Source organism: Sus scrofa, chromosome 1 (assembly GCF_000003025.6).
Source record: "Sus scrofa isolate TJ Tabasco breed Duroc chromosome 1, Sscrofa11.1, whole genome shotgun sequence".
Lineage (NCBI taxonomy): Eukaryota > Metazoa > Chordata > Mammalia > Artiodactyla > Suidae > Sus > Sus scrofa.
This window is the reverse complement of record NC_010443.5, coordinates 7,108,257-7,128,025: the sequence shown is the minus strand read 5'-3', so window position 1 is coordinate 7,128,025 and position 19,769 is coordinate 7,108,257. Positions and strand designations below refer to the sequence as shown.

At 48.0% G+C, this 19,769-nt stretch overlaps 2 protein-coding genes across 3 annotated transcripts in view; one reads left to right on the top strand and one right to left on the bottom strand.

Annotated features, from left to right (window-relative positions):
* SLC22A3 (solute carrier family 22 member 3) overlaps nucleotides 1-19,769 on the top strand; it is a 101,910-nt gene that overhangs the window by 79,370 nt on the left and 2,771 nt on the right. Inside the window, exons 8-11 of one of the 2 annotated variants that reach the window (XM_003121106.4) lie at nucleotides 6,196-6,304; nucleotides 7,253-7,365; nucleotides 10,398-10,497; nucleotides 15,879-17,956. In XM_003121106.4, the coding sequence (XP_003121154.1) occupies nucleotides 6,196-6,304; nucleotides 7,253-7,365; nucleotides 10,398-10,497; nucleotides 15,879-15,939 (383 nt within the window). In that variant the 3' untranslated portion in view covers nucleotides 15,940-17,956. Of the gene's footprint in view, nucleotides 1-6,195; nucleotides 6,305-7,252; nucleotides 7,366-10,397; nucleotides 10,498-15,878; nucleotides 17,957-19,769 lie in introns of those variants that run through there. The other variant, XM_021086250.1, reaches the window with a different exon arrangement.
* PLG (plasminogen) overlaps nucleotides 18,505-19,769 on the bottom strand; it is a 47,123-nt gene continuing 45,858 nt past the window's right edge. The window contains 2 exon segments of the mRNA NM_001044590.2: nucleotides 18,505-18,909; nucleotides 19,517-19,662. Of these exon segments, the coding sequence (NP_001038055.1) occupies nucleotides 18,748-18,909; nucleotides 19,517-19,662 (308 nt within the window). The 3' untranslated portion in view covers nucleotides 18,505-18,747.

Here is a 19,769-nt window from a genome sequence, read left to right as displayed (position 1 = left end):
CCTTTTAAATAAAATGACAGTGAAGCCCATCTTTAGAACCAAGGGCCAAGAAGAGGTAAAGTCCTATCATGTTGGAAGGGTTGGTGATGGACAGAACCGTTCCACTTAGTTCGTTTTTCTGGAGTGTACTAGTTTCTTAGTGCTGCTGTAACAAAGTACCACCCACTGGGTGGCTTGACACACAGAAATGTGTTCTCTCCCACCCCTGGAGGCTGGCGCTCTGAAATCCAGGTGTAGGCGGGGCTGCACTCTCTCTCAAAGCTCTGGGGTGGGGGTACTTCCCTGCCTCGTCCTGGCTGCCTGGCATTGCCAGCCGTCCTCAGCATTTGTGGACATCAGTCCAGACTCTGCCTCCATCTTCCCATGACCTTCTCTGCATCTCTGTGCCTTAGCTTACCCAGTACCTCTGCAGAGACCCTGTGTTGTAATAAGGTCACCTTCTGAGGTTTTGGGTGGACATGAACTTTTGGAGAACGCTGTTCAACCTCTCGCATTCTAAGAGCTGGGGGGAATATCAGCCAATGCACATCTCTTTAGTATCTATTCATTGGTGCCACTAAACTAGGAGTAGGGAGAGTGCGGTGAGCAAAACAGGCATCGTTTCTGTCCTTGGGAGTTACACACCAATCAGCAGAGGGTGAGAAATCAGGAACGTTGGAGACGTCACTCTTCTTTCTGTTTGACTTCGGCCCCCAAAAGTTTTGGGTTTTAATTTTTAAAGGTGGCTCCTAACACAAGGTCTTCTGTTCTCATCACAGATGGAATAGGCGTAAATGCCAATGACATATTCATTAAGCACACATGAAATTAGGAAAGTGGGGAGAAGGCCCATGTTTTCATGATTTAACTTTCCCCTTGATTTTCTCTGGCCCTGGACTGATAGGGAATATTTTATTTTATTTTTCCCTTTTTATTGAAATACAGTTGACTTACAGTGTTATAAATATATATGTATATATTTTTAGATACTTTCCATTATTACAAGATATCGAGTGTAGTTCTCTGTACACAGTAGGTCCTTGTTGTTTATTTTATGTAGCAGAGTGTGTATTTTAATCCCAAACTCCTCATTTATCCACCCCTCTATTCTTCTTCCTTTTCTATGTCTGTGAGTCTATTTTTGTTTTGTAAATAAGTTCATTTGTATCATTTTCTTAGATTCCATATATTTCATTTTGTAAATAAGTTTATTTGTATCCCTTTTTAGATTCCAACCAATATGACATGACAGTTATCTTTGTCTGACTTACTTCACCTAGTCTATAATCTCCAGGTCCATCCATGTTGCTGCAAATGACATTATTTCCTTCTTTTTATGGCGTGTATCCCATTGTGTATACGCACCACATCTCCTTTATCTAGTCACCTGTCGGTGGACATGTGGGTTGTTTCCATGTCTTGGCTGTTGTAAATAGTGCTGCTGTGAGCATTGGGGAACATGTATCTTTTTGAATTCTCCTTTTCTCCAAATACATGCCCAGGAGGAAGATTGCTGGATCACGTGGTAATTCTATTTGTAATTATTTAAGGAACCTCCATACAGTTCTCCATAGTGGCTGCACCAATTTGCATTCCCACCAACAGTGTAGGAGGGTTCCTTTTTCTCCACACCCTCTCCAGCCTTTATTATTTATAGACTTTTTAATAATGGCCATTTTGACTGGTGTGAGGTGATACCTCATGGTAGTTTTGATTTGCATTTCTCTAGCCACGTGCCATGCTGAGCATCTTTCCACGTGCCTGTTGGCCGTCCGTAGGGATGATTTTAATGTGTATTGCATGCAGCAGGATCCCAGAAAGGGATCAAGGGTTTATGTCCAAGCCAATATTGAGGTGAGTGAGTGGGTAGGACTCAAGCTATCTTCTAGAGAACCCTTTCATACACTGGAAAAACAAGGCAAAGAATAGACTTTTCTGTTGGGTCCTCATCAGTTTTATTTTGTAGACAGAATGTCCCAATTTAATCTTTAGAACCGGTCTTAGCAACACTGAAAACGAGTTGCTCTTATTCTGGACGCATTTTGTTTGTATATTCTGTGGATTCGGCTGCTCCGTATTCTGTGGATTCGCGTGATCAGTCGCAGGGGCTCAGAACTGACTGGCAAGAGTAAGTTCAAAGCCCTACTGCTCCGTGTGGCGACCAAGCGTTGGAGGTTCCACACTTGACGACCGGTCCTGGCTTTCCCTGAAGGGGCCTTTTGGACTTGCTCTCTTGGATTGTTGAATTAACATTAGAAAGACCTTCCCTCTCAGCCACTCCTGACGTCAACAAGACGACGCCTGTCCCTAAGGAGAATGCAGATTAGCCTTTTAGGGGAACCAACTCTAAAATTATCCCATAGAAAACAGCTTCACTGACTTTCTCTCCGCTAAGCGTGAAGGTTCAAGGTCTAAAGAATGAAATCCTGGGAAAGAAAGTCTTCCAGGCGCTGTAGCCTCATCTAAGACTCTGTTTTTGTTCCCAATTTTTGCACTCTAAGTAAAGCCTGAAAAATAAAGAGGGTTTTTGTTTTGTTTTGTTTTGTTTTTTTAATGTATGCCCAATCTACCGTCTTTAATTTGAGTTTATTTAAGATGGCTACAAACCTAGCAGTTTCGGGAGGTCTTTTTGAAATGAAAAAGTTCTCTTTGACTTTTATTTCTCCTTAAGTAAGAAGTCCATTTAGCTTACTTACTAGGAATTCTCACTGCATTTTATTTCAGAACTCAGAACAGATGGTCCATTCAAAGGAGACGTAAAATTGTGTTTGTTTAAAATCCTGCAGACCCTCTTCAGAAATGGAGGTATTCTGGAGTTCCTGTTGTGGCTCTGTGGAAACAAACACGACTGGTATCCATGAGGACACGGGTTCGATCCCCGGCCTCACTCGGTGGGTTAAGGATCCAGTGTTGCCATGAGCTGCTGTGTAGGTAGCAGATGTGGCATTGCTGTGGCTGTGGTGTAGGCCAGTGGCTATAGCTCTGATTCGACCCCTAGCCTGGAAACCTCCATATGCCACGGGTGTGGCCCTAAAAAAAAAAAAGAAAGAAAAAGAAAAAAAAGAAAAGGAAAGAAATTGTGGATTGTCCTTAGTAATCTCTAACAGCCTGACCATAGCCCGCTGAGAGGGCTGTCTTTCTCTGTGTTCTCAGGAACCCATGGGAGGTGGTTTCAGCTTCAGTTCCCATTCTTAAATTGTCTTGCAGGTTTTTTGCCATTGCTACCAAAAGATGTCTGTTGTCACTCCAAGAGGAACGTGGCACCTTACGGGGATGCTCTGAAGGTTTTTTGTTCCGAAACTGAGCAGGGCCCTGTGAGGGTCCTGGGCACAAAAGCCTTTCTGTGTCCCCCATTTCTTGTTCTTAGGAAAGGGGCCTTATTCAGCCGCCATGGCCTTCCTGGAGTTCGTAGGGGCAGGTTCAGACAGGTGCTGATCAGGGAAGGAAGGGGAGGCAGAGATGATTGGAAATAGTCAAGCAGCAATAGCACAGCCTTAGAACAGATTCCTGGTTCCCTCTGAAGGGATACGCATGATAAGATAGGCATCTTATTTACCTAAGAGAAAAGATATAGTCCTTATGTTGCTTTTAGAAATGAATGCTTTAAAACCGAGCAGCGTAGAGTCCTTCTTGTCCTTCTCCCTGGCTTACTTGCACCCTAAACACGGTCACCCTTAAGCTAAAGTTTAGGCACCCTGAGAACAAGTGCCTGTGGGTTAAAGATGATTAGCACGTGATGTTTTTCAGGAACTTTTCAGGATATTGGCTTTTATTGGTTAGAAAGAGCGGAGAGTCTTAAGCAAGCTTGATAGCATTTCCTTAACATTTTACTGAATTGACTATCTGTATCCACTGAGCTTCTCATGGTGTGTGAATGTGCTTTTTGTTTTAGTTTTATTTGCTTGTTTGCTTTTTAGGGCGGCACCTGTGACATATAGAAGTTCCCAGGCAGGGGTTAAATCAGAGCTGTAGCTGCCGGCCTGTGCCATAGCCACAGCCACACCAGATCTGAGCTGAGTCTGCAACCTACACCACAGCTCACAGCAACACTGGATCCTTAACCCACTGAGCGAGGCCAGGAATCGAACTTGCATCTTCACCGATACTAGTCCGGTTCTTAACCCACTGAGCCACAACAGGAACTCCCGTGTATGTGTTTTAATTCGCTTTCTTGGTTCTTGTTTGTCCCTCTCCCACCCCTGCAGTTACTTGTAAACTTAAATTGTCATTGGAGCGGTCCGTGGAACTTACTTATAGAGCAGTCTTGCTTCAGTAGGAAAAACTATAGCTTCAGACCCTAACCTGGGGAATCAAGTTATTTCCACAAGAGCAGGTGGTGTTCTTTGCAACCTGAGAGCAGCAAGAAGTTCCTGGCCCGGCGGGGACCCAGGCAATCTGAACGTCAGCTGCCCCTTTGCATCCCCAGCACCAGCTCCGTACCACCTGCTCTCACTGAAGGAACGGGTGGAATGCGTCGCCTAGTCGCCTCCTCGACCTTAGGGAAAAAGTAAAGGCTAAATAAAACGCGTGTTTACAACTGTGCCAGAGCAGAGGGTGGCCCGGCACCTGAGCATCTCGGCTCTTCCTCGCTCCTGGGTGTGACTGCTACTGCGACCGCTGCAGGTGTCCTCATCTGGACAGAACGTCAGGGACAACACAACCTCCTCGGCCAGTGTGCCATCAAAACGTAATAAACCGGAGCCTCCCAGCCGTGACCTGGATTCCGGAACTGTCTCTTTCTCTGCTTGCCCTCCTGGACAACTGTTTTAGTTAGAGAGTTTTAGCTTTTGTAAAAAAATTATTATCGATTGAATATTCTCTAAAGAGAACACAAGTAAATCTACCCAGCTTGATTCTCTTCTTTCATCCCCTCGCTCATGCCGACTTGTCTGTGTATTCAGCGAAGTGCAGTAATTCTGGAAAGCAAGAGGGCCGTTGAGTACACATGAGTATTAAAAGGAAAAGTCTCCCTTCCAGAGTCAGAAGTCAGGCATAGGCTGAGCGCCCTTGGCTTTGCCTTGGAGGGCAGATAAGCTCCTGTTCATGTGGTCATGTGTCCTCACCCCAAGCCCGTTAAGAAAAGATGGTGACTTTTTTTTTTTTTTTCCTACTGTACAGCATGGTGACATTTGATTACAATTTTAAAAAAACTAATAAAAGTTAAAAAAGAGAAGAAGGTGGCAACTGCACAACTCTTAAGAAATTAGAGCCCTGACTTTTTAGAGCAAAAATGGTTTACTCCTTCTTCCTTAAAGCACAAAAGAAAGAACATCTGGCATGTCCCACTAGTTACTATGGAGGAAAGGAGAGTTTCCTCATAGAACCACTGCAGCCCGAAAACAGTCCATTTTTAAATGCATGAACCGGGGAGTTCCCGTTGTGGCTCAGCAAAAACGAGCCCGCTGGTATCCATGAGGATGCGGTTCAATCCCTGACCTCGCTCAGTGGGTAAGGATCCCACGTTGCTGTGGCTGTGGCTGTGGCTGTGGCGTAGGCCAGCAGCTGTAGGTGACCCTCTAGCCTGGGAACTCCCATATGCTGCAGGCGTGACCCTAAAAAGAGTGAACCCGTCGGTATTAAAGAGTTGGGCTCCTTCTAGATGATTCCATAGGCAGAGTGGCAAGATTAGGGATGGGAAAGACACTGTGGTTTATGAACCACACACCCCGCCATAACCCCTGCAAAGACGTCCCTTCCCAGATCCCAGTCCGTGGAGCCTGGCTGCTCTCTAGAAACCAAAGCTGGCTTCAGGTCCCGATTCTTCCTGGTCCGTGGGGAAGGGTGATTCTGTGCATCATCCCTAAGGGGTAAGAACAGAAGAGGACAAATGGGCCGCAGGCTGTGGCGATAGTTTTCAAGGGCACAGACAAAGACCGCCGTCCAGACTAAAGGCCAGTGGCCTCCAGGCCTCTAGGAAGGCACTGCTGGGATCATCCTTCCCGAGGCGGTGGCTACTTAGCAGCTACCTTGACTTGTATTTCTGTGGCTCCTGCCCTGCTCAGGACGGCAGTTGGAAGGCTAAATACTAGCTCCCATCTCGGGGGGGTGATTGTTCCCGTTGAAATGTGGTTACCGTGCGAGAAGCTGTCTATTATTTGCCCTTAGAATGAAGCAGATCTCGGGCTGGGAGGACACCGAGTCAGTGCCCTTGGCTGTGTTGTAAAGTTGTACTGAAAGCGACCCTAACTCCTCCTCTCCACCTCTCTGTGTTTGCAGGAATACCCTGGTTGAGAACCGCGGTGGCCACGCTGGGAAGGCTGGGGATAACCATGGCCTTTGAGATTGTTTATTTGGTAAATTCAGAGTTGTACCCAACCACATTACGGTAATTCCAACCTCTATCCTGGTTTCCCTAAGTAATTCTACAGCCGCATGCTTTGACTTCAAAACTCCAAAAGCGTTTTCTAAGCTTGGCGACCTCCTGGCCTGGGCTGACGTCAGCCAGTGAAAAAAGCCAAGTTGTTGAGTTGTAGCTGCTTTTCTGCGTTATTATCATCAATTTCTTTATACTTTTTGGTGGTGTTTTTGTGGAAAGCCCCAGATTTGAAATCAGAAAATCAGGTGGGCGTGCTGGCATCTCCTGGGTTAAATCTGGCTTCATCAGCCTCTCACTGTTGAAAGGCTTCAGCCTCTGTTCTGACCACACTCCACGTGGACGGAACGGAACAATGGGCATAGATAGTGCAAACTGGTGCCCTTTCCTGGGCACACCCTGTGGTCAATGTAGGGTGCCAAGGTGACAAATAATGCCACAGAGCAGACTGGATAGTGAGTCGCTGGTGGAAGAATGGTTTCCGCCACCACTATAGACGCTTCTCCCTGGGCTGGCCGTGACTCAGCACCTACCCAGACGTGACCTGCTGCAGGTGGGAAAGGATTTGCTCAGACTATGAACTTTTCAGGGCCGCCCCCGGGGCATATGGAGGTTCCCAGGCTAGGGGTCGAATCAGAGCTGTAGCCACTGGCCTACACCACAGCCACAGCAACGCCAGATCCAAGCCACGTCTTTGACCTATACCACAGCTCACGGCAACGCCGGATCCTTAAGCCACTGAGTGGGCCAGGGATCAAACCCGTGTCTTCATGGATACTCGTCAGATTCATTTCCACTGAGCCACGACGGGAACTCCTAGAAATTTTCAAAGTTAAAAATGAGAGCAGTAGAATTCGTTGTTCCAATATCTCTGTTACTTATAGAAGGGAAAATTTACTTATCTGGAATTTATTTCCATGTTTTTCATTTCAAACTTTTTTTTTTTTTTTCATTCTGCAGAAACTTTGGAGTTTCCCTCTGTTCAGGCTTATGTGACTTTGGGGGCATCATAGCCCCCTTTCTGCTTTTCCGGCTAGCAGCCATTTGGCTGGAACTACCTCTTATCATCTTTGGTAAGAACCCAGTTGATATACTATCTTGAAATGCCTTCATTCACATTCGTGGCATGAATAGAGCCCTGTCATGACATCAGATTGGATATTAATGAGATCCTCTTACTCTTTTTATGACAGCTGCTTCCGTTTTGAGGCACCGCAATGAAAGATAAACCGTAAATCATTTACACTTACTTTACTTTAAAGGGTTGTGATAAAAAGTAGTCAATGTAGCTTTCTCTGCTGAGGTGCCGGCCTACACCACAGCTCACAGCAACACCGGGTCCTTAACCCCGCTGAGCGAGGCCGGGGATCGAACCCGCGTCCTCATCTAGTCAGATGCGTTTTGCCGAGCCACCACAGGCACTCCTTGCTCAGCGGTTTAAACGCCAATGGAAACATCCAGTCCATGAGCGCATACATGCTAAGGAACGCAAAAGTCCTCTGGCCGTGCTGGGGACCGTCCAATCAGCTTCTAGCCGCTGACACCAGTGATTCAAAAAAAGATCATTTCAAACTATTTCATGGGATCTGAGAAACAAGCTCGGCCTTGATGCTGGGCCAGCACGAAAGAGCAGAGAGTTCATTGTCCAAGCAGCAGGACAGAAACATCTAAGAGCACAGTCACTCAAGATTGGGGACGGGCGCGGGCGGGGGGGCCTGCAGGCTGACCTGCCAAGCAGGCTGGCTAAGCTGGCAGTGGTGCAGGCCCTTCCTTCCCAGAGCCTGGCTCAGGGGGAGCCCCCTTTCCAAACCACCAGTCACAAGAGAGGAGCCCTCTGAGAGCACAGCCCAGGATGCTGCTGACACCAAGGGGGAAGGTTGAGGAGCGAGGAAGCTGCGTCTCGGCTGAGATCTCAGATGAGTGGCAAGTAGCCCCAGGAGGGGCTGGGCTGGTGCTCCAGGCAGTGGGAAGGCCTAGAGTAAGAGCAAGGCAGTGTTCTCTCACCTGCAGGAAGTTCAAGGCCAGAGTGTAGTGGGTGGGGTGGGGCCTGAAGAGGGATAAAGCTGAGAGACGAGCTGGGCCCAGACCACAAGGGGCTTCTCAGGGTCTGCCCTTTATCCAAACAGTAGTGGGAAGCCAGGCGGAGTTTTAAGCTGGGGTTGGCAGTGCTCGATTTGCATTTTAGAAATATGATTCTGGAGTTCCCTGGTGGCCTAGTGGTTAAAGGATCTGGCATTGTCACTTTTGTGGCTTGGGTCCCATCCCTGGCTCAAGGACTTCCACATGCCTCAGGTGCAGCCAAAAAAAAAAAAAAAAAAAAAGAAATATTTGGGGTTCCCACTGTGGCTCAGCAGGTTAAGAACCCAGAACCTGACTAATATCCATGAGGATGTGGGTTTGATCCCTGGCCTCGCTCAGCAGATTAAGGATCCAGCACTGCTGCAAGCTGAGGAGGTCCCAGGTTGCAGATACGGCTCAGATCTGGCGTTGCTGTGGCTGTGCCTAGGCCATGGCTGTGGCTCCAATTCAGTCCCTAGCCCATGAATTTCCATATGCTATGGGTGCAGCCCTAAAAAGACAAAAAAAAAAAAAAAAGAAAAAAAAAAAGAAAGAAGAAAGAAATATGGCTTTATGGCAGTTCTGCCAATGAATTAAATGTGAGAGTGAGACTTCAAAGGCTGTTGCTGGAATCAGGTCAGAGACCACAGTGCCTCGCTCTAAGGTGATGGCACTGAGATGGTTGAGGGGGGGATTGGTCAAAGAAATCTATCAGAAGTCCAATTAGCAAGGGGGAGATTGGGCGGGGCTGGAGGGAGCTGGGGGGATGGGCAGCCCAGGCCCCTGGCTGAACACCCAGAGCTGGCGGTGTGGCCCGGGTTCAGTGAAGCCAAGGAGCGTGTCTGCACTGCACATGGAGGGATTCTTCCTGGGCTGTTAGCGCCTCTAAGAAACCCAAGCCCAAACTGTTTGAAGCCAGTGGTTTGACCAGCCGAGTCGGGAGAGCTGTGGCCTCGTGATAAAGGTCCAGAAGCCACCTGGGTGTGGATTGCCACTGAGGCCACAGGAGTGACCGACCCCCCCTCCACGGGAAAGAGGATGGAGTGAGAGGAAAGAAGGGGGCCCAGGATGGAGCGCTGAGCAGTGACAAGCATCTGGCATGAGCGGAGTGAGAGGAGCCAGCCAGGGGACAAGGAGGGACACAAGAGGGGCAGAAGGGAAACCTGGAGCAGCGGGAAAGCCAGGGGAGGGTGGGTGGTGACGCCGCCAGCTGCCAGAGGAGCCGTGAGGCCAGGCAGCAGGGGGGAGAAGCAGTGCCCCTGAAGGTGGTGGCGGCGGCCACTGGCGACCTGGCTGGAGTAAGGCTGGAGGGGACATGGAGCAGAACCCAGATTACAGCAGGTGGACGCCGCGGTGCTGGTTCGAAGGATGCACGTCCGCAAGGGGCATGTTTACACCAAGGACATAGGCAAAGGCAGGAATCAGGGAGTTTATTTTCCGGAGCGCCGACTCTTAGGCTCTTCCAGGCACAGGCCTAGGGCAGGAAGATGCGGCGGAAGGAGGAGAGGAAGGCGTTCCAAGGCCTCGGGCTCTAGGGAACGGAAGGAGGGAGGCCGATAGGCTCTTTCGAGGGAGAGATTTGAATAGTTTCAGGGCTTCCACCCATGGGCAAAGGGTGCTGGGGAGAGAGGATGAATCAGCGGAGCGAGGAGCCCAAAGGACTCCCACGGATGCCCCCGAGCAGACGTGGGGACAAGTCCTGCAGTGTCACGGGGTAGGAGGAGGAAGGGGAGGGCCGGTGTGCAGTGACGTTCCAGCATCGGTGCAAGGACCCCGAGGGACCCCTGGCTGGCAGCTTCATTTCTCCTGTGAAGTAGGAGGTGAGGGCTTCACTGAGGGTTTGGCACTTAGTAGGTCCTCATAAATAATTGTTAAATGAGTGAATGGATGGATGGGTGCCAAGAGCACAGGGGGGAGTGGGACTGTCCAGGGTTCAGGAACATAGAGAATGTTTGAAATCAGGACAGAGGAACGGGCGAGCTGGGGGGCAGGGATGAGAAGGGGGCAGCGTGTTCCTGGTAGGGTAACACCTTTCCCCATCCCGCAGGTATCCTGGCGTCCGTCTGCGGTGGTCTTGTGATGCTTTTGCCTGAAACCAAGGGTATTGCCTTGCCAGAAACAGTGGATGATGTAGAAAAACTTGACAGGTATGGTACGAAATTCGGCACATCCTAAAACAGTGTTTCAAACGACTGGAAAGGACAAAAGGACAGTGTGGGGGAAAAATAATATGAAAGCTCTAGCTCACATCCAAAGCAAAGAATTCCAAGTAGCTTTAAAAGGTTAATGTTAAAAACAACAAATCTGTAAAAGATTAGGTGCTATTTTTTCAGTGGGGCTCTGAAGATAGAAACATTTCCAAATAAGGTGTTGAAACTCAGAAGGAACCTGAAAGAAAGGGGCGGATGATTCGGCAAAGCAGAAATAATTGAAATGTGCAACCATAGGCAACAAATTGTGAAAACATATATATATATACATCATAAAGTATATATTATAGATATGGATATAACATATATCATATATCCACAGTGTGGGTCCCTACGCAGAGATCAAAGTGACTGCAGCATACCTGTATGGAATGCCACGGAGAGCTTTTCCACATGGGTGACAAAGTGAAAAGTCGTGAAACAATGTGTTATAATATTTATTTAAAAGTAAAACCAGGAGGGAGCTCCATGCAGTGATGAACTAATCCAACGAGGAACCACGAGGCTGTGGGTTCGATCCCTGGCTTCGCTCAGTGGGTTAAGGATCCGGCATTGCCATGAGCAGGGGGGTAGGTCGAAGATGCAGCTCAGATCCGGCGTTGCTGTGGCTGTGGTGTAGGCCAGCGGCTACAGCTCTGATTGGACCCCTAGCCTGGGAACTTCCATATGCCATGGGTGCAGCCCTAAAAAAAGACAAAAATAAAATAAAATAAAACCAGGAGTTCCCATCATGGCCCAGTGGAAGCAAATCTGACTAGTAACCATGAGGATGCAGGTTTGATCCCTGGCCTCGCTCATGGGTTAAAGATCTGGCATTGCCATAAGCTGTGGTTTTGGTCACAGATGCGGCTCGGATGCCAGGTTGCTGTGGCTGTGGCGTAGGCCGGCGGCTACAGTTCCGATTCGACCCTTAGCCTGGAACCTCCATATGCCCATGGGTACAGCACTAAAAAGACAAAAATAAATAAATAAAAATTTAAAAAATAAGTAAAACCAAGAGTAATCCCTCTCTATAGCTAGATGGGAAGAGAAATGATAGATTTAGATAGATGATTAGATAAATAGACAGATGATAGATGATAGATATGATAAAACGGATAATAGAGATGATAGCTGATTGCAAGTTGGAGGATAGACAGGTAAATAGCAGAGAGAGAGAGACAGGTGAGGGGTAGATAAACAGATGGCAGGTGGGGAAGGAAAGAAAGCAGGAGATTGAGTGTGGGGGAGGGTGACTAGATGGGGTGCAGAGAACGGAAATATCCGGCCAGTACCTACACATGAAAGAGATTTTTGTTATACCAAGAAAAATTCACATGACACGAATTCTGATGCTCTCCATTTGGAATCTTTCATAATAAAAAGATAGGAAGAGAGAGTATGGATATGAGAGTGTGTAGGAAACGATTTAAAATGATAACATATATCCCCTGGGGTACAAATGGCTTTGGAAGAGGAGTGTGGAAGGGGGGACACCACTTTTCTACTCCACAGACTTCTGAGTTGTTTGATTTTTTTAAAAAACAATGACTCATGGTTTTGTACTATTTGTGAATTTTTTTAAAAAAATTAACCGCTGGGAATTCCCATAGTGGCTCAGCAGTAACGTACCCAACTAGTGTCCATGAGGATGTGAGTTTGATCCCTGGCCTCGCTCCGTGGGTTAAGGATCTGGCATTACCATGAGCTGTGTTGTAGGTCACAGACGCAGCTTGGCTCCTGCATTGCTGTGGCTGTCGTGAAGGCCGGCAGCTGCAGCTCTAGTTAGACGCCCGAGGCTGGGGACTTCCATATGCCACAAGTGCAGCCCTAGAAAGACAAAACAAACAAACAAACAAAAAAACCCCAGCTAATTTGCAAAAATCAAAATCAGGAGTTCCCGCTGTGGGATGGTGGCTTAAGAGACTGACTGCAGCAGCTCAGGACGCAGTGGAGGTGTGGGTTCAGTCTCTGGCCCAGTGCAATGGCTTGAAGGATCCAGTGTTGCCACAGCTGTGGTGTAGGTTACAGCTGCAGCTCGGATTCGGTCCCAGGCCCAGGACCTTCCATATGCTGTGGGTGAGATCATAAAAAAAAAAAAAAAAAAAAAAAAAAAAAAAAATAATCTTCTAAACAATGACCTGGAAAGTAAGGGTGTAAATCTAAATTTTAAAAAATGTATCGGCGTTCCCATCGTGGCGCAGTGGTTAACGAATCCGACTAGGAACCATGAGGTGGCGGGTTCGATCCCTCACCTTGCTCAGTGGGTTAACGATCCGGTGTTGCTGTGGCTCTGGTGTAGGTTGCAGACTCAACTCGGATCCTGCATTGCTGTGGCTCTGGCATAGGCTGGCGGCTACAGCTCCGATTGGACCCCTAGCCTGGGAACCTCCATATGCTGCGGGAGCGGCCCTATAAAAGGCAAAAAGACAAAATAAATAAAAAATAAAAAATAAAAAATGTATCAAAAATATTTATGACAAGACTGAACTGGTAGCAACCTTGCGGCAGTTTTATTCTTCCCTTGGTGGATCGGGAAGAAATCAGAAACGGATGGTTTTTTTTAGGTACCTGTTTATGTCATCAGTGGTTTCACATACGTCATTTCATTGAATACTCAAGGTGATTCTGTGCAATTCAAGTTCTTATCCTCACTTTTTATATACCTGGAAATCTATGCTCAGAAAGACTTCACAACTTCTGCAGGCTGGGGCTGGAATTGACCTTGTCCAGTGTACAGGTGTGACTGTTGTTTTGGGTAGGTTACTTGATTGTGAGTGTTTTAATAGCAAGTATCCCCCTGGTAGAATCGGAAATTTCTCTTTTCATATTCTCTTTTAATGGGGTACCACCGTCTTCCCGGAGATAGGCAGCCATTGCTAAGTATCTCATGAATATTTTAACCAGACCTTTAAAACTTATAGAGTGACTTATTGCCCTATTTTGTTTTTGTTTTGTTTTTGTTTTTTGGTCTTTTTAGGGCTGCACCTGTGGCATATGGAAGTTCCCAGGCTAGGGGTCAAATTGGAGCACTAGCTGCCAGCCTACACCACAGCCACAGACGGCAACGCCAGATCCCAGCCGCAGCTGCAACCTACACCACAGCTCATGACAATGCTGGATGCTTAACCCACTGAGGCCTGGGATCAAACCCACGTCCTCATGGATCGTAGTCAGGTTCTTTCCCACTGCACCACAGTGGGAACACCTGTCCTATTTCTTGATGCTATTTTGAAAAACCAGGTTGATGAGTCATCTCAGAACTTTCCTAAGAAAGGCTTCTCAGTGCACGCAGGACCAGCAGCAGCTCGTAGCCCAGGGGCCGGCGCCAGCTGGACTGGCCAAGCAGGGCACCGGTGGACTTTCGGCCCTTAAAGTGACCCCATCCGCTTCTTAAGCTTGTTTCCAAGTGAACAGAGAGGTAAAGGCTTCTTCCTCAACCAAAGTTCTACCTATGTTTTACTTAAAACAGTGCTGCATGAGCTTCGAGGAGAGGCGCAAGACTCTTTTTAAGACACTGCCACTTATACACTGAAACCCAGCTCAGAATTGCACAGAAACCGTGAAAACTCTCTTCTTGAGGTTACGAGGTCTTGCTGCATCCAGAAGGATAAACACTTTGCTGGCTGTGTCATCACAGACCAGTATTTTGTTTGTATCAGGGCGTGGGGGCCAGAGCAAGGTGGGGGCCCAACCCTGCCCCCCAGTTGTAGCCACCAAAGGAAAGCAGCATATTCAAGGTAAAGCGCAGCTGGAGAGATGGTGCGGAGAAAGCAGGTGACCTTCCAACCACACATCCAGACTTTGGGGGTAACTCCTCCTGGGCTGAGGTGCCCCTAAAGGAGGGTGTTCAGGGCTGGGACACCCACGAGAGTGTCCTGGCCAGGATCATAGGGTCGAAAGTAAGAAGGGGCTCAGGGCTGACTGTTGGTGGCACAAGCCTGTGAATGTGTCATTGGAGCCTCGAGACGTCCGACTCTCCGTGCTGCGAGCCCTTTCCTGAGCATCTGGGGACACACTGTGCCAACACTCCAGCAAGAGGGACAGAATTCCTCCTCCTCCTCTTCCTCCTCCTCGCTCCCACTCTCCACGGCATGCAGCAGTTCCAGGCCAGGAATCAAAGCCGAGCCACAGCAGAGACGGTGCCGGATCCCTTAACCCGCTGGGCAACCAGGGAACTCCTGAGTTCTTCTCTCTGACTCGGCTCTGTTTACCGCCGCTTGTTTCAATCATGAGAGTGGGGACACTCGCTCTTGATCCCCAGCCCAGTCGGGGTCGGATTTTCAAACTCATCAGGAGAAAGCAGGGGAGGAGGAAGTGATCTGGGGTCAGGGCTCGTCTGTCAACTCAGTCGCATCCAAGTGAGAATGAAACAGTCGGAAGCGATGGCGTTTTGGAGGCGAGAGGACCCTCTGACGGGTGTGTGTGGGAAAATTAATATCCAACCAGTATAGAAACAGGAAGAATCGGGCCAACAAAAATCCAACATGCACAAATGTTTTTCGGATTTTTTTTTTTTTCTGTTTGTAACTTTTCCGTATTAAAAATGGGGTGAATTAATTCACGATGCCTAGACCCTACCCTTGGAAAAACATGGAACCAAAGCCTCACTTACGGTTCTGCAAGTAAGCACATGAATGGCCTTCTATAGTTACTACTCTGGGGGAAAGAAAACAAAACAAAACACTTAGCCCCAAGGACTGAAACCTGTTGGCATTTTCCCTTGTAAAAGTGGCACATTTTATCATTTCTGCTTCTTTTCGTGTGCATCAGCAGCTCATCTCTAAACCATCTGTTAGTAGAAATTCATCAAGAATTTAGATATGCCGTAATGCTAATTAGTCCCTGCCTAGGGTCTGACGTTGGGGTAAAATGAGCTGAGAGACGGTTATGTTTGTTCCTTTTGAGTTGGGTTTTTGTTTTTTTTTTTGTTTTTGTTTTTTTTTGTCCTTTTGCCTTTTCTAGGGCCGCTCCCACAGCACATGGAGGTTCCCAGGCTAGGGGTCCAACCAGAGCTGTAGCCACCAGCCTACGCCAGAATCACACCAACACGGGATTCGAACTGCATCTGCAACCTACACCACAGCTCACGGCAATGCTGGATCCTTAACCCACTGAGCAAGGCCAGGGATCGAACCTGCAACCTCCTGGTTCCTAGTCAGATTCATTAACCACTGTGCCATGACGCGAACTCCATGAGTTGGGTTTTTATGAAAAGTTAAGCATGAGTGTATTCCATCAAAATCAGCTATGATACTGAGTAGTAACAGAATGATTTTCTTCTAAGGAAGTGGATAATCTTTCATAAGGATTTTCTCTCTTCTCCTTTGTTTTGTTAGTCCGTATTCCTGTAAATGTGGCAGGAAAAACACAACCCAAGTTTCGGGCTCTCACCTTTGAGGCCCCACCGGAGACGGAAGGATGAGTCTCTCCAGGCAGCACCCCCCCCGCACCCCCTCCCCAGGAACCGACGTGCCTTTCAGAGACGCCTGTGTGTCCATTTCAGCTGCGCAGCTCCCAGTGTTTTTAATACTTTACAAAGACCTTCGGACTACCCAGAGTATTTTTCTATGACGTGGGATGAATTAGGACTTACATGCTGTGGAAGTTTCTGGGAACATGTAACATGCGGCTGGTTTAGCCAAGAGCCTGCTGCGAGCACAGCTCCTCTGGAGGTTTTTTCTCACTCGGGGCGGTGTCTCCGACCCCGGGGTTACAGAGAGACGAGCAAAGCCCCGTCGAGATCTCATGACAGTTCCATCAAGAGTGCAGGATGAGCGAACTGAGGATCCAGAAAGGACATCCCGAAATAGGTTCATCAAACCTGATCAAGAAGCGGAGGCTCTGGTCTGCGTGACCTGAGGATTCCTGGCCGGAAGACCTGGGAATCCTGTTAGTAAAAGGTTCTGACGCGAAGGGCCTGGGGCCACGTGGCTCCAAGCCTTGCTCTCTGGTCTCCCCTGGAGCTCCGTCGGCACCCGGGGTCGCAGGCACCTTCAGCCTTGTTCCGTCAGTAAGAACAAATCCGCTCTATGGTTCCAGGTGCTTGGATTTCTGACAGTGAACTTGAGGTCCTCCTTTCCCGGCCACCTGGAGCCACAAACTCAGTTTTTGATGGGTGAACCCATGGATTAGGATCTCGCAGGTCTTAGGATTTGACTCATAAAGGGATATTTATGTTCTGTTTGTGAGTTCTGTCCTGTGATAGGGCCCGTGGTCAGGAGTGAAAAAGATGGACGGACCCCATTCGATCCTGACACTTTTAACTTGTCTTGGGAAGAAGCTTACATTTTAATTTAACAGAAGGGTTGATGCTACCCATGCTTAAAAGAATTAGCAGAAGCTTTGTAAATGCCTTTGTAAGTACTAATAAGGGATTTGATCTTTATTTTTTTGATACTGAGACTTTTTTTTTTTGTCTGTTTTTTTTTAGGGCTGCCCCCATGGCACATGGAGGTTCCCAGGCTGGGGGTCAAATCGGAGCTGCAGGTGCCAGCCTATGCCACAGCCACAGCAATGCAGGATCCGAGCTGAGTCTGTGACGGACACCATAGCTCATGGCATCGCCGGATCCTTTACCTACTGAGGAAGGCCAGGGATCGAACCCACATCCTCATGGATCCTAGTTGGGTTCACTACCACCGAGCCACAATGGGAATGCTATTACTGAGACTTTTGAAATGTGGAGTTTAAGTACACATATGCTGTCTTTATGATGGTCTGTGTTCTATATTTGTTACGCTTTCAGCTTCAGTGTGTATCTTAACACAGAATCGGGTAATGAATTGGTTTGGGTGGACACGCAAAATGGGAACCAAAGGAAAATCCTGCCAGTAAGGAAGAAAATTTCTATGTGAACACGTGGCGATGTATGCGGTGTACATGCTCATCATAAAGTACGTTTTCGGCCCTTAAAGCGCATTGGGATGGAGTGTGAATGCTTTATTTTTCAATGAAATAAACACAGTCTTTGAGGACGTGGGGCTGCATCCAGCCTCCCTCCACACTCACTTGCGTTCTGCTTCCTTTGCATTTCTCTTTGCTGTGGAATGATGGTTGTTTGTTGATACTGTCACCTTTGAATTGTATTTTGAGGTGACATGTGGGGTTCTGACCACAATAAAAAAATGCACATGGTCAAGAGAAACCGATTTTCATCCTTTCTCTTCCTTCTGAACCTGAGTGACTGTAAAACGATTTTGCCATGCGAATGAAGAGAGCGCCGCATACGTGGGCAGCCAGCTACGGCGGAAAGGAAGGGGCTGCCTTCGCCGTGTGTTCACGCCGCCTTGCCAGGCTCTTGGTACCATCCCTAGACTCACGTGGGACCCAGAGTAACACGCAGCCTCCTGGCTGGTCTTGTTTCTGTTTTGTTTTGTTCTTTTCTTTTTTTAATTAAAGTGTAGTTGATTTACAATGTTGTGCCAATTTGTGCTGTCCAGCGAAGTGATCCAGTCATGCATGTTCTTATTCTCAGAGTATCTTCCATCAGGTTCTATCCCAAGAGACTGGATATAGTTCCCTGGGCTGTACAGCAGGACCTCACTGCTTATCCATTTAAATGGAACTCCCCATCCATCCCACTCCCTCCCTGTCTCGTATTATTACACTACTGCTGCTCACTTCCCTTCTCCGTAATGACTCTCTGCCCAGTGTTCCCTGTGCTGGGCTCAAGTGAAGTCGTCAGTGACAGATTTCACCCCCAAGAATAGCCTTTGTTCTCACACTCCCCCATCTGTGTTGCAGCTTTAAAATCTGTCACCCCTGTGCCTGGAATAAAGACATTTAAGCTGTGTGTCAAGGCATCTTCCGGCGAAAAGTAAATATAAGGTGACTTCCTGATCCTGCAGGCTTCCTAGTTCTCTGCGCTTCTGAGAAAGAACCAGGTCACTCAAGTCTTGAAGAGTGACCTTGTTGAAAATGGGCAGAATGAATGAGGAAATGACAACGATGAAAATCAAAACGTTAAAGGAAGTACAGTTTATTTTCAACAAGTGGCATAGCTGCATTGCCTTATTATTAGAGAATCCAGCAGTCCATGGGCAGGAAAAAGTTATCCACAACAATACACACACACACAAATGTGCCAGTAGATGGTAGCTAAGGACAGTGCCTCATTTAGATTAGTGTCAATTATTTCTGAGCTGAATTCCCTGCGCAAGGTCCAGCTTCCAGATCCCTTGAGACTTCCCGCTGTTTCCCATCGGATTAATTTCTTCTCATTATTTCCTCAATCCAAGTAACAAACCTTGAAACACGGACATACACACCAGGCTTATTGGGGAGCGCACAGCCAAGACCCCAAGAAGTGACTCCTTGTAAAATGTATTTGTCCTTCTCAAAGCACACCAGAGGCCCTCCGCTGTCACCCTGTAGAGGGAGGAGAAAAGCCATGAAGGATTAAGCTTGCATCCTTTTCATGATGGGATAGCATCCTTCTGCTCCCCACATGCCCGTTTTCCCACTCTTTGAACACTCCTTTCCAGTCGAAAGGGAACCTAGTGACGTATTACTCGAACATCTGCTGCGCTTAGTCCACTTGGCAAAGTCTATTCAACAAAACCAGACCATTTGGTGTTTCCAGGGGTGGGGGAGGGGAATCCCTCATGAAAACTGTACTCATCCCTCCAAGCCTTGGGGTTTCTTTTAGGGAGAGCAGAGGTGGAAAAGAGGTGCAGGGGGTCTCCGTCTTACACCCACCTCCCTTCCCTACTGGAAAGGCCATGTCCCGGCGTCCTGGTCCCACCCGCTGGCGCCCTCCCAGAGGCAGGTGCGCAGGCTGTGGCCCTTACAGCCCGTCTGGAAGGCAAGGCCCAAGAAACCACCTTAGAGGATCCGAATCACGCCTAAAAGGTTTCTGGGTGACATCCAGACAGTAGCCCTCCATTGACACCGTTGCCTTTTAGGGGCTGCGATGTCTCAGGGGCCAAAAGAGGCCCCCACGAGATGGACTTGGCTCCCTTTAGTCTCTTCCTACCTGGCAGCTGTCGATGCCTCCAGCCAGATGCCCCGCACACAGCTCGTTGGAGCTGACCTTCCCATCCAGATACTCGTAGCGATTACACACTTTGTTCTCAATCACGGGCAGCCGGGCTTCCTTGAGTAAGCCAGCGCCGTACGTGCCTGTATTTAAAACAGTTTAGAGGCATGCTTACTGGATTGAATTCATGTTGAAACGAAACTTCCAGAACAACAGAGCAGCAGTGACAGATCTCTTGCTTGTCCGTGAG